Source organism: Paramisgurnus dabryanus, chromosome 4 (genome assembly GCF_030506205.2).
Source record: "Paramisgurnus dabryanus chromosome 4, PD_genome_1.1, whole genome shotgun sequence".
Classification (NCBI taxonomy): Eukaryota; Metazoa; Chordata; class Actinopteri; order Cypriniformes; family Cobitidae; genus Paramisgurnus; species Paramisgurnus dabryanus.
The window spans coordinates 22,854,154-22,868,232 of NC_133340.1; the positions used below are offsets into that span (position 1 = coordinate 22,854,154).

The following is a 14,079-nucleotide window of genomic DNA, read 5'->3' on the forward strand; positions in this document are numbered from 1 at the left end:
TGAATGTGTGGTGCATTATGGGTAACGTGGTACCTTTGCGCTGCAGGTAGGGTCGCGTCGCCTTTAAAACAGACAGGAAGATGGAGAGCAGCTCCACAAGATCACCCGTCACATGACACGCTGTGGCCTCGTGGTACATCATGTGAAGGGTGTTGAACGACTGCATACACAGACATATTTATTACGTAGTGTATATCAATAATACACAGCTATAATATTAAAGACATTGTATGTGTATACCTCCGTCATGAGAATCAATCCTCTGTTAAAAACCACCAGCAGCCGGTCCTCATCGTTCTCCAGCAATATACGGAAGGCACTGAAAGAGAGAGAGTTGATTCAGATGACCTTGCATGGGACTTGACTTGATCCATCAGGAAGTAGATTCAAAGTATTACACTTGTTCGATGCGACATGCTTCTTTGTAACAACATACACTGATGAATAAAGCACACTTAGCATCAGTTTTTGTCTTACCTGATGAGTGTGGTCCAGCAGGAGCGGCCGTCTAGACACCGCAGGTAACAGCTGATGGTGGTCTTCTTAAACTGCTTGATATCTTCCAGCTCCTCCTCTCTCATGTCAGGCCTCTGAGCCACGAATAGCTGCATGAGGTTAAAAAGCTCCTCCACCGCCTGCACAGAAAAACAATACAACTGAACCAACGAATTAACTGAATCTCCGGCAAAATTCAATAAGATAAATTATCAATAAATAGTTTGTGAACAAGTGTTATCTAAAAAGGTTTTCCCTTCATCATAAAAAATACGCATCTACTCAAAATCTGTCATGAAGTGCTGTAAAGTCATATTTGGCAATCAGAAGCCATTGCAGAGTCCCACAACGGCACAAGCTAAAAAGTTTTAAAAATCCTGATACTGGGTTTTTGTGTGGACAAATGGTTAAAACGGAGATAAATAGCTACGTTTTTGAAAATACCCGTGTTCGTTTGGTCAGGGCAGGTTAACACGACAACGATTGTATTAAAACAAAACAATTGAAAAACAAAACAATCAAAACGCTCCTTGTTTAAACAGATCCTATAAAGCGCTGTATTATGCGTGTCAGGCCAGTAGATGGCAATGTTACTTTGTAAAGAAACGCTACACACCTGCGCAAATAAGCATTCTTCTACAGAACGATAAATACAAACAATCAAGATGGTAATGCATTGAACAATTATGTTTGGATGGACGATGAGTTAAGTTTATTACTAAAAGTGACCCAGGACTATAAATAGGCAACATTTTGTAAACTTTGTTGGAGAAGAGTTAATAAACGTGTAGGAGGCCATTGTTGCTATGGTTGTCGAGTACTTGCACATTGTCAAGTTCTTACCTGTAGCCTGAACACGTATGTGCATGCCATTGCCTTTTTGTCGTTTACACGGAAACAATAACAACATCGTTTGGACTTTCTAAACGTTTCAGGACCCGAAAACATCATTGTGTAAACAAACCACCAAAACGCAACGTTTCAGATAACGCAAAACAGATAAACGACTATAGAGAATGTACCCACCCCGGGGTACTGGCTGGCATGGGGTGTGAGGTTTTTGAAGGCCCACTGGATGTTCTGGTGGGACGCCAACTGGCGGGTGAAGGCGGGTGACTGCTCGCAGCACATGCGCAGGATGGCGTAGTACGCCGGCAGCATGCCGCGGTTGAACAGCACCACCTCCTGATCGTCGTGATCCGCGAGGATGTAGTTGAAGGCGATGTTTTTGGTGACGACGGGGTTCTGGACGATCAGCCGCACGTTCTCACTGCAGTCCATGCAAACGTTGTACCAGAAAGACAGAAGGGCCTGTTTGTTGTGATTTGTGGCAATTGCTGGTTCTGATAACTTGGGCTGTGGAATGAACGAACAAAATAAGAAACATTAGATTAAAATGTCTAAAAGCGTATGAAAAATGAATTTACTCTAAATTTCAGGTTTGAAGACTTGTTCTTTAGCTTATGAATCAACTTTATAATCATTATTTTACGTTTATTTTCTGTCAAAATAAAATATTTGTTTTGATATACCTGGAAGAGGTTCCAGAGGTCCATGAAGTAACTGGAGAACATGAGCTTCTCAGTTTTGGAGATGAGACAGTAAGTCATGAAGCTGAAATACTGGACCAGTTTGGTGGTCCCGTGCACCGGCACATCCACGTAGAGTTTGGCCCGGCCGAGCAGACCCAGCAGCAGGTTGTAAACCTGGTGCAATACGACCGTCGTGTCGGGACTCAGAGGAAGGTCTCGTGTCGGGATGTGAAGAGAACGTGTGGAACGAAACATCTGCCGGAAGGAGTTACTCGGGATGAGGGACACCAGGAGATACGCAGCAGCTGAGACAGAAAATTTTCAGGATATAATGCAAATAATGAACAATCTGATACAAGGTAAGATGTTTTATGTTAAGTTTGCGCACTTAAATGACTTATAGAGCATCCAGATACTTTTTAAGGTCACTACAGATATTGCTTCAGTGAGTTAGTTTTTGTTTTTATCTGCATGTGTGTGTTGTGTTCTCACAGGTTCGGACACGCGGGTAGTTGTGCGCCAACAGAAATCTCTCCACCCAGTTCTCCATGTTCTGCAGGACCCAGCTGTGAGCCAGCTTATTACGGGGAGTCTGAACCGCCAACCAGTCCAAACACTGCGATGGGTTGTACTCTATAACCTGAGATGCAAAGACACTAAGATCAGCATGATGGCATTCTCACAGACCCCATTTCAACTCATACTGGCACCTGTCTTGCCACAGGTGCCCAATGCTGCCAACATGTTAGCTTCAAACCCGAAACCAATATCATCAAAGTCCGGGGGAGGCAAGACTTCCTTGAATACTAAAAACCACACCCTTTGTACCCACAATACTCGCCATTCTTGTGTGGCATGCAGTGGCGTTACGCCAACCGCTTTATCTTTTCAAATAGAAAACTACTGTGTGATTTTGCCTGGAATGAGGAGAGGTTATATTTGAATTCAGATTGGCGTACCTCCCAGATCCTCTGCAGGATGTAGGAGGCAAATGAGGGCATTCCAGGAGGACCGGCAGCGAACTCCATCAGCATCGTCAACAACTTGAAGAAGGGATTTGCTGCCTGAGATACAAACATGAATAATGTGTCATGTTGTGTTTGTTAAAGAGATGAAATGAAAGTGTATAGCATTGTGTTAATCTCACCTCTGGTGTCAGTTTAGCTATCGAGGTGAACAGCATTGACACGATCTACACCAAAAGAAAACATCATGAGATTTGTAAACAATCTGTCAAGGATGTGAAGCTTATTTTCTCTTTTTGGATGCATAAAAGTATTCAATAGGAATATGAAAAACGCAATTCCTACAAGAAACAGTTTGTAAAAAAAATCATTTTGATATTTTTGGGCCACAGAGTCAAGAATATACTATTGTGTAACCCAGGTGTAGGGCTCCATAATGATTATTCGCAACTAATCGGTTACAGAACAAAAGTTTATGTGTACTGTGTATAATAATTATGTATATGTAACACATGCAAGCATATATTTAAGAAATATTTACATGTGTATATACATTTTATATTTATATATAATTTATATTATTAGCGCTGGGCAAAGATTAATCGCGATTAATCGCATAAAAATACAAGTTATTTTTGCATAATATATGTGCTATGTGTAATTTTTATGTATATTTAAACACACATATACACACATTTAATATTTTTTTTATATATTTTTTAAATGTATATATAATATAGAATATATAAAATATAAATAAATAAATACACACACACACACACACACACACACACACACACACACACACACACACAAACGTCTGTAAATGTTTTTTAAATACATACATGAATGTGTGTGTGTGTGTGTGTTGATTTATATTATAATAATTACACACAGCCAGTTCCTGTTGTCACTGCAAGCCATTTCTATAATGGTGCATTTCTATATTATGCTAAAATCACTTTTATTTTGTATGCAATAAATCGCGATTAATCTTTTCCCAGCACTAAATATACTTAATCTATAAATATATTTTTTCTTAAAATTAAACATGTATGTGTGTATTTATTGATATATACATAATTATAATACACACACATATATGATGTAAACAAAAACATTGATTCTGTAACCGATTAGTTGCGATTAATCGTTATGCAGCCCTACCAAGGGTTTTCAAACTTTGAAAAAAATTATGCGAAGGACCCCCATCATCTACATGCTACATGTATATTTATAATAATTAAACTCTGTTAGATTTAGTAATTTTGATAGAAAAATAATTTAATTTTTAAATAAAATATAATATTTCCAATTAATTGGCTATATAGTAGATTTTTACAATTTTGCTTCGTCTTTTTTCCCTGAACTTTTCTGGGGACCCCTTTGAACCTTTTGGGGACCCCTGACCCCAGCTTGAAAACCTTTGGTTTAACGTATATTCAAAATGTCACTTTTCTGTCATGCGACAACTAAACTATAAAAACAGGAAATGACATCACAGAAAGGACACTTGCAGACCTTCATGTCTGTGTGTCATGGTCAGTAAGCTCTTAAAATGACAAAGCAAGGTTTAAGTCCAGAGTATAGACTTATTTAATAAGAGGTGTGTGTGTGTGTGTCTCTCTCTCTCACGTGTTCTGCCAGGCGGTTGTTGTATCTGCAGAGGCTGAATATGAGGTTGCAGGTTTGTCTGATGTTGATACTGTCTCTGATGTGCTGGAACAAGAACGGAAAACCTTTTCCTCCAGTCAGCGCAGCCATGTCACTCTGAGACAAGGTCAAGTGTCTGTGGATAAACAATGACATGATCATGAACATGACCATCATCATCTCAGTATCTCAGTGATAGAGACAATAAAGTCTTTTTGCATGTGTAAATAATCAAAATGTTTTAGTCTTTGCAACCTTTCGGATCTGGACTGCTCTACTAGCAGAGCTATGAGAGCGATCATCTTCTCCAGAGCGGCGGGTCGGTACTTCTCCTCGGCCAGCGAGAGGATGTCCTCCTCTTCGTCTTCCTCGCCCTCCTCTTCCTCAGACAACACCTCCACTTGAGGCTGATAGAGAAAGAGAGAATGATGTCACTGATGATGTCATTATTTAGGAGGAGCTGAGAGAACATCTCTTCAACTACTCACATTTTCAGGTCCTTTAGTTCCCATGTAGAAATGCACCATTATAGAAATGGCTTGAAGAGACAACAGGAACTGACTCTGCCATGGACAAAAGTAAACCTTGTATTAAATTTAAAATTTACTAGATAATAATTTATTGACACATTCACATATAATGTATTTTCTAAATCAATCTTGGCAAGATTGTGCACATTACTGATAAGCGACACAAAAAAAAGTGACGGCTACCTCCTCTTCGCCCATTTTGGCAAACTCATAGAGGAAGGCGAAGTATTCGGTGAGATGTTTGCTATGAGGCTTCACTCCATGTTCCATGATTGACAGCAGCGTTTTGACAAATCGTGTCACACAGGAGCGACTGCCGATGTCCTCCACCGGCCCGTCCATGTCATCAGAGCTGTAGACCAAAATGGCAGAAAGATTCAAACGAGAATGTTCATGAAAAATGATTATGTAATTTTCATTGTTGGGTTGCACCTATATATGAAATATAAGTCTCAGGTGTGCCTAGAATGTGTTTGAAGTTTAAGCTCAAAATACCCCACAAATCATTTATTATAACATGTACAAAATGCCCCTATTTGGGAGGGAGCAAAAAGCGTTGTTTTCGTGCCTGTACCTTTAAATGCAAATGAGCTGAACAGACAGTGAGCACTATTGGATAAAAACAGACCTCTTTTTATTCAATGCAGTCTTATACAAATGTCTCTTTAGTTGCATTAGTGCTATAACTTGCTAATAAGCACGCTTTTGGGTCAAATTAACCAGTTGGTCAGTGGCCATGGGCGGGGCTTTCAATGTGAGGTCACATTAACAAGAGAATCAAAACTGAAAACAAGTTTTGCTAAAATGAGGATTAAAAAAAGTAGAGGGTGGATCTTTTTCATCATAGGGTGGTTGTGTCCACACTCCGCCAAGACACATATATGTCCAAACGTTGATTTAGCATAATATGTGCCCTTTAAATAAAGCATGCTCTATAATAAACAGACACACAAAGAGAATCACACACCCATCCTCCATGCCCGGCTGCAGGTAAAGGTGAGCGTGGACTGGCCTCAACCTCTGGATCACATGGATGCACAACCTCTGGAACATCTGAAACATCACAGGACAACATACTTCATTGGGTATGTGCACCAAAAGGAGGACGGTTTGGCTACTGAACGCATAATTGAGCGCACGCTAACCTGCCGGACGATCTGATTGGGACACTTGATTAGAATCTGCATGGGCCACCAGTTGTCATCCGCCATCTGATCCAAAAACCACTGCAGACATCATCACATACATGAATCATACATACTGCTGATATTAACATGTGACAATTACAGAAAACTCAATCCGTTTAAAAAAACACTCAACAAAAATGACAGGAAGTTACTTGGAAATAGGAAGATGAATGCAAGGGATGCAGGGAAACTTTACCTCGCAAGCAGCTTGACTGTTGTTGAACTGTTTGGTCAAAAGTTCGATCCACTGCAGCATTGTGGGCTGAAGGACACAAACAATGTTTTTTCTAAATATTATTGATCATAATGACATGCATATTTAACTATCATCCAATATGTCAATCAAAAAAACAGTAAGCACTTCCTTTATTTCTACTAGAAAAGTCAATTAACTCTTTCTCCGCCATTGACAAGTTATCTTGTCAATTAAATCCGCCTTTCCACTGCACACGATATACAGAACCGATTGTCTGACTTCTCCCCCTAGTGCCAGTCGTAATGAAGTTTCAGTTTAATCGTAACATGGGAGAGAAGCTCATTTCAGCGCAAGAGCTTTCATTTCAATATTTACCATAGTGGAATCAATAAATAAATGAAAATTAATGAAACAATAAACAGCTCTGCATATATGAACAAAGACTTCCAATATTTTTAAAGCAACACTAAAGAGTTTTTGCTCTTTGCTCCCCCTACAGGTTAGAATCGTAATTGTTCAGTACCACTGTCGTAAATACTGCAGCATAGCTGGCTCTGACTGGATTGTAGGTCTGTCGTAAAGCAAGTTTTTGTAGTTTTCACTCGAACTACAGGACCACGACCCGACGGTTGGAAACTTCTTTAGTGCGGTTTTGGCCGATAGAGGGCTGCAAAGCGAATGTGAAAGTGCCGTTCACCCTGTTTAGAGTGGACGAACCACTGAAACTTTTTTGGAAACGTTATTTTAAGGTAAAAAAAACTCTTTAGTGTTGCTTTAATATAGAGACAAGATTGAAATAACGGATACATATAAAATTAATAGCATATTACTTATCAGTAATCCATAGTTTTTTTAAAGTATTCAAATGTTACTGATAAAGTTAAACAAAAAGGATTAATAATTTTTACCTCACACTTATTTTTTTGATTTGAATACACTGAAATACATCATTTCCGGTCGGCATATCGCATGCGGTTTAGTCGCACAAGTTCAAATTTTTTAATGGATCCAACGCTCAAAACGGATCCGAAAATTACGCATCGTCACGCAGCCCCTTTTCGACTCTCCATAGGAAATGAATGACTTCCGGTTTATTGGCCGTCATTTGTGGTGTGCAGTGGAAAGGTGGCTTAGAGAAAAAACTTCCCTGCCAATGACGAGTTTTTATGGCAAAACATATTACCGCTATTATTCACTTGGTGGCGGATAAAACAGGATTTTTTTGTTTGAAAGCAGAGTTTTTTTCTTTTATTGGAAATATTGTATGTTTATATATTTAAAAAAAGAAAATTTTCTGGACGGCATTAAACTTCTGTGAAAATCATAACAAAAAGCTGGCACTAGCTGATAACTTGGTAAAACTCCAGCAGGGAAAAAGTAAAGTGGCATCAATAAGCATGGACACTATTGCCTCACCTTTTCTTTGGAGTGAATAAAAGTTTCCAGAACAAACGATGTGCTGAGCTGTGACAGAAAGAGAGGAAAACAATCAGTTTCAAAGTCTCCCAATGAATCTGAAAGCCTATTGGGGTAAAGATGCTTTTTTAACAGAGATGCAACATGGAGACTCACTTTCGCCGTCATGAGGGACACAGATTTAGGGTCTGGTAAAGTGCTGGGAATACTGCTGCACAGCTGCCACATGAAACTACAGGACAAACAAAACGAAACAAAATAAATTAATATTTGTAGACTTCACAATATTTTTTCAATACATAAATGTTCAGGAAGTGTTTTCTCACCCAAAGTATGTGTGTTCAAAGATGTTTTTGTCCTGGAGAAACTGCATGTTATCATGCCAGATCCACTATGAAACACAGAGAGATGCCATCACATACTCGGACACTAACAAACATATGCAGTGCAGTTTTAAGGTGGTGATAATATGATTGATACCTCCAGAAGATCAGGAGAAATGTCAAAGTTAAAATCTTTCCCATTTTCTTCCTCCACCTCCACTCGCTTATAAAACAGCATGTATGCACTGTGGGTCTACAGAGAGACAAAATCAGATGTTAATCCTGTTTTAAGACTACTTTAATAAAGAAATATATATCACTGACCTTTTCAAAGGAGAAATCCATGAACTTGTCAGTGACAGAGTCATAAGTCTTTGTCTGAAATAAAACATATTTTAAATTTTTTTTTTTTAAGATTTGAGACACTTTTATATGCAATAATATTTACAGAATGACAAAAAAAAAGAAGTCTATTAGATGGTCTCATGTGTAAAAAATGTATTCAAGTACATACGGTCATTTCTCCACCGAAGCACTCCGAGGCCAACTGTGCAGAATCAAACGGTTTCACCTCTGCATCATTGAATAGATACCTGCAACAGGACGTGATGACAGCACTTAACATTAAATATGTCTAAAGGTTCACCAACAATTAAGCTTATGAATTACTATTCATAAACCAGTCATAAGTCGCATGGGTATATTCAGTGTATGGGTCAAAATGATTGATTTTGGTGCCAAAATTTTTTATATTAAGTGCAGATTATGTTCTATAAAGATATTTTGTACATTTCCTATCTTAAATATATAAAAAAATTATTATGTGTTGCTAAGGACTTCATTTGGACAACTTTAAAGGCAATTTCCTCAATATTTAAATTTTTCACCATCAGATTCCAAATTTTCAAATAGTTCAATCAAATATTTATTCTGCTTTCATGTGATGTATTAATATCAATAAAAAAATCTTATCCTTTATGACTGGTTTTGCGGTCCAGTGACATATGTTTGTATAAAAAAAGCATAAATAACCACCATTTGTTATTGCGGTAAGCATGCGGGTTCACGATGTCCCTGACGAAACTGTAATAATGGCCGCCATCAGCTGTGCCCGTGTGCACGGTCACTCCGATGAGGTCATACTCGTAACTCTCCGCAGGCTTCGTGTCACCCTCGTCACGGAAACCTGACAATTTTGTCATGATTAGTTGACTGGAGTAGACAAAGTCACATGACTGCTAGTTAACTATTAGAACAATAAAAATCTTCTAGAAGGATCCTGTCCTACCTTCTTTTCGGTCACCCTTGGCCATGAGGAAGTCCTCTGTGTAGAGCGTCATGTCGAGTCTCAGAGGGAAAGAAAAGTGTGTGTTGACTTTCTCCTTCATCATGGTGACCATGTTGAAGGTGTAACGCATGGTGTTGAAACTCAAGATCCTGGGAAGCTTTTTGAAACATGCCCTAAAAGAGAGACACAAAGTATTATCAAGTTAGAGAGAGAGAGAGAGAGAGAGAGAGAGAGAGAGAGAGAGAGAGAGAGAGAGAGAGAAGTGGGAGAGATAAAGAGTGAGAGAAAGAGTGTGCTGAGATAACGTGTGTGTGTGTGTGTGTGTGTGTGTGTGTGTGTGTGCACATGCAAGTGTGTGAGTGATTGAGAGATACTGGGCGTTCACACCAGACGCGGTAGAGGCGGCAAGCGCGGGTGATTTACATGTTAAAGCAGACATATCATGCTTTTAAATCTGTCCTTTTTATATATAAATCATCTATTTGAGGTCTATATAAAGCTAATGCAATGCCTGGGTCTGAATTCCTCATTATTATAGCTACACATGGCCCCTTTTAACCCCTTTTCTGATGTGCATCTGAGACCAACTCGTTTTGGTACTGTCTTTTTAAATGCACGTCATACCCTGCCCCCTCTCCAGGTTGTAGAGGTGACACTCGGTAAAACTCCACCCCGTTCGGCCATTTTTGTAGTTTTATAGCAGAGATACGATTATCTAGCGGCACAGAAACTTTTTATTCACTTGTTATTCACAAAATGTCAACAACGGAAGACTTGTCCATCCTGCCGTACATGTTCGAGCCAGAGTCGGAAACGGAGTGAGATGAAAATGAAGACGACGAACCTGCAGAACAACGTCTTCATATGGAGGTATCGCAATGGTGTGAAGCTGCAGCCTCCGGAGGTCGCATTTCTAAGCTGCATACGTCATCAAGACGGTCTTATTTCAGAATATTAACAATTATAAAGTTGACTATTATTCTTAGTTAATCTTTAAGTTGTTGTAATGTGCCCATGAGTTGCAAATGTAATGCTCAGTTAACGTAATTAAACCAGGCTTGATGACCAAAAAGCGATCTCCGCAGGCTGCAGCCTTCGGATTGAGAAACGGCACTGCTAAACCATGACCACCGTGTACTTTACTTTTGTGAAGTTATTTACAGCTTACCGAAGTGCTCTGCTCGTCGTCTCCAAAGATATAAGTAATGACCCCTCAATCAGACAAAGTCTATCGGCAAATCCTACTTTATACTGTTGGAGATTGGTGAATTAGTTATCCTTGAAGTGCTTCGGGCACACAAAAATGACTTTACCCACAGATATGGGTACATTTCTTACTCTCTCGTAACTTCTGCATCCTTGAGCTTGGACTACAATATCGCAGCGAGAAATTGAAAATGGCGGATTGCTCGAAATGTTGGGCTGGCAGTCGATGTCCTTATTTGGCAGTTCCGCTGCAAATACTGTGACGTAATTGTTCAAAAAACGTAATAGATAATAGAAAAATCAGAACAGGTTGGAAAATATGACCAAAACAGAATATAAAGATATCAACAAAGCACCTGAAGAGACTAATTTCAACTTTTATGCACTTATAAACACTACAAATATCCAACAAAATGCATTTAAGAGCCAAGAAAGTGGATTTAGCATGATATGTCTCCTTTAAGTCAATGCAAAGACGCAAGTAGGCATCCTGCAGCGCCGACCATGGCGCAGATGGCGCGTTCAACACAAATTGAGCGTTGCCGCGGGAAACTCGCGAATTGAAAAATCTGAACTTCGGCGGATTTAGGCGCCGCGTTAACCAATCAGGACCTTGCTGTAGTGGTGAGATGATTACAGGAAATCCGCAGAGCAGAAGCCCCTACCATGATGCAAATTTCCATGTGATCTCTCAAATGACTAGAATTTCACGTGTGAATGAAGCGAGTAAAGTCAAACTGTTCAAGCATCCAACTACGCGTGATTATCGTGTTTTTGCCGCCTTAACCGCGGCTGGTGTGAATGCACCATTACAAAGAGAAAGTGAGAGTGTACCTTTTCTCAGCGCGCACTTTCTTCCCACACTGTGAGCAGGTGTACATGTTGTCACCTTCCAATGTGTCTTTAATAGTCACCTCATCCAGAGACTCCTGGAGAGAGAGAGAGAAAACACAAGATAAAGGTGTATTTGGTGTCATTAAGGGAGTTTTTTATTGGGCTGGGCAGTGCGAACAAAAATGTACGAACAGTTTATAAATTCAACACTAGGCAAGAAAACAGAATCACAGGCTAGAGTTTTTATAATGGGAGTGATTTAGTTAAGCCTTTCATTTAAAAATGAAGCAATGACATAATTTCATTCATGAGTATAAATATGAGAAGCAAATCTTAATTGTTATGGTCATGTATAATAACCACAAATAGCAACGTCATAATATACTTGCAATTCCTGTAAAAATATGACTCAAAACATGACAGTAACTTAGTCATCATTCCTGCTTTAGTTAAAGGCAATATATTTATTGAATAACGCACGTGTCATACTAACTGCATGAGACTCATGTGTGTTGTGCACATCAAAGGTACAACTATAAAATGTTGTGTATTCAGGATTTGGACGTTGGTATCAAAATAAAATCTGATATTTTTGTCAGTTCAGTCCCAAAACTAAAATTCATATTTTAATTTACATATATTCTGGTAAGGGTCAGTTATGCAATAAAGACAAAAGTTAAACAAAGTTTTTAAAACCAGTGTATTTTTATAGGTCGGACAGGTTTCAATGCATTTCAAATGTTAACGTGTACTTACACTTCCAAAAATACACCCATCCCGAGAAATATATGCTGGCGTAAAAGTGTGACAACTAGCCCCGGTCTCCCCCCCCCACACAAAGTAAACATGAAGGCTTTTTGTGTGACAAGGAAAAAGACTCACATAGATGTTTTTCATATCGGCCACTTGACACCTCACAGTATAAAACTCCTCGGCTGTCTGACTCACATGATCACAATCCTGTAAACACAAAGACATGAATTAACATAAACAAATACATCCTGCTCGTCACAAATCTCTTTAGTTGTGCTCATATATGTGTCCATGCATCTGTTTTTTGCTATAAGACAGAAGAGAAAACAGGGGCGAGGGAGAATCATCATTTTTGTTAATATAATTAATTTTAAATCTCATCTAGGTAAGTTTAAATAAAACGCCAGTGGTGAAAGACATGCTAACATAAAGAGTTACAAGTGTTAAAGGTGCAGTGTGTAGATTTAGCACCATCTATTGGTAAGATTGCAAATTGCATTGAACCAACGGCTCAGTCGAAAGCTCGCCCCTCCATTTCGAAACGGACAGAGAAGCAACCGTAGACGGCACAGGAAAAACATGTCATCGTCTGAGACAACACAGTGCCAAAACAAGCTCTATAGTTTAGGGCTACTGTAGAAACATGCTAGCGCAAAATGGCGACTTCCATGTAAGGAGACCTGTGGTGTATGGAGATAAAAACCGTCTCATTCTAAGCTAATAAAAACAATATATTCCGTTACGTTAGATCTTTATACACCACTGATAATATAGTCATGTATATTATATTGCATGTCTGTCAAGAGATCCTTTCTAAAATTTACACACTACATCTTTAACTCTTTCCCCGCCATTGAGGAGATATCTCGTCAATTAAGAGAAAACGCTTCCCCCGCCAATGACGAGATTTTCCATCTTTCCGCAATACCGCTATTATCCACCAGGTGGCCACCCTTCCACAACTTTTTAAACCCGGAAGTATTGCCCTATGGCAAGCGGGTGCATGTCCGTGTCTGTTTTAAAGATCGCTCTGAATGGGATCTCTATGCAAAGTCCGTCACAAAAATTGAATTATCTCAGCTTTTTGCTCAAAATGTGGTGTTTTTGCAGAAACCTACCCATATTCAAAAGCTGATTGCAAAAGAACCACTGAAGGTAGGATGAAACGTTTTTTTTTGTTTGAAAGCAAAGGGTCTGTTCTTTCATTTGGTATATTGTATGTTTATATATTTAAAGAACAACATTTTCTGGAAGGCATTAAACTTTGGTGAAAATCATGAAAAACGCTGGCGCTGGCTGGCAACTTTTTTTAAAAAACGCTGGCGGTGAAAGAGTTAATCAAATCAGTTTTCTTACCAGTGAAACAACGTTGTTGGTGATGACGCCTCCAAACAGTGTTTTGACTGTGTTTTTCTGAAACAAACACACAACCATTAGAGTCCAGTGGACTGCCGAATCTCACAAAAACACTGCAAACACACGGGTGTCATACCAGGTCCTGAGACATCTCCTCTATTTTGGTGATGAGGTCTGTGAAGAACTCCGTCATGTCTTTTTGTTCACCCGTGTTCAGCGGCTGCTTGTCCATGGTGTAGGTCTTACAGAACGGACGAGGATTATATGCTTTCCTCTCGCTTTCCTGCGGACACACAAATGCATGCACCTGTGAATTGAATCGTTTTCTAGCTGTTTTTGAACACA

At 39.2% G+C, this 14,079-nt stretch overlaps 1 protein-coding gene across 2 annotated transcripts in view; it reads right to left on the minus strand.

The window, feature by feature from the left end:
* usp34 (ubiquitin specific peptidase 34) overlaps positions 1 to 14,079 on the minus strand; it is a 62,571-nt gene that overhangs the window by 14,018 nt on the left and 34,474 nt on the right. For both annotated transcript variants that reach the window (XM_065295173.2, XM_065295174.2), the window contains exons 41-67: positions 13,871 to 14,017; positions 13,735 to 13,791; positions 12,508 to 12,585; positions 11,626 to 11,720; positions 9,586 to 9,758; positions 9,333 to 9,483; positions 8,812 to 8,890; positions 8,622 to 8,675; positions 8,455 to 8,550; positions 8,301 to 8,365; positions 8,131 to 8,206; positions 7,975 to 8,022; positions 6,559 to 6,624; positions 6,321 to 6,401; positions 6,143 to 6,228; positions 5,359 to 5,527; positions 5,134 to 5,208; positions 4,901 to 5,052; positions 4,628 to 4,781; positions 3,175 to 3,219; positions 2,987 to 3,091; positions 2,520 to 2,667; positions 2,028 to 2,332; positions 1,522 to 1,851; positions 478 to 635; positions 241 to 319; positions 34 to 160 (exon numbers count right to left, since the gene is read on the minus strand). In XM_065295173.2, the coding sequence (XP_065151245.2) occupies positions 34 to 160; positions 241 to 319; positions 478 to 635; positions 1,522 to 1,851; positions 2,028 to 2,332; positions 2,520 to 2,667; positions 2,987 to 3,091; positions 3,175 to 3,219; positions 4,628 to 4,781; positions 4,901 to 5,052; positions 5,134 to 5,208; positions 5,359 to 5,527; positions 6,143 to 6,228; positions 6,321 to 6,401; positions 6,559 to 6,624; positions 7,975 to 8,022; positions 8,131 to 8,206; positions 8,301 to 8,365; positions 8,455 to 8,550; positions 8,622 to 8,675; positions 8,812 to 8,890; positions 9,333 to 9,483; positions 9,586 to 9,758; positions 11,626 to 11,720; positions 12,508 to 12,585; positions 13,735 to 13,791; positions 13,871 to 14,017 (3,199 nt within the window). The remainder of the gene's footprint in view (positions 1 to 33; positions 161 to 240; positions 320 to 477; positions 636 to 1,521; positions 1,852 to 2,027; positions 2,333 to 2,519; positions 2,668 to 2,986; positions 3,092 to 3,174; positions 3,220 to 4,627; positions 4,782 to 4,900; positions 5,053 to 5,133; positions 5,209 to 5,358; positions 5,528 to 6,142; positions 6,229 to 6,320; positions 6,402 to 6,558; positions 6,625 to 7,974; positions 8,023 to 8,130; positions 8,207 to 8,300; positions 8,366 to 8,454; positions 8,551 to 8,621; positions 8,676 to 8,811; positions 8,891 to 9,332; positions 9,484 to 9,585; positions 9,759 to 11,625; positions 11,721 to 12,507; positions 12,586 to 13,734; positions 13,792 to 13,870; positions 14,018 to 14,079) is intronic.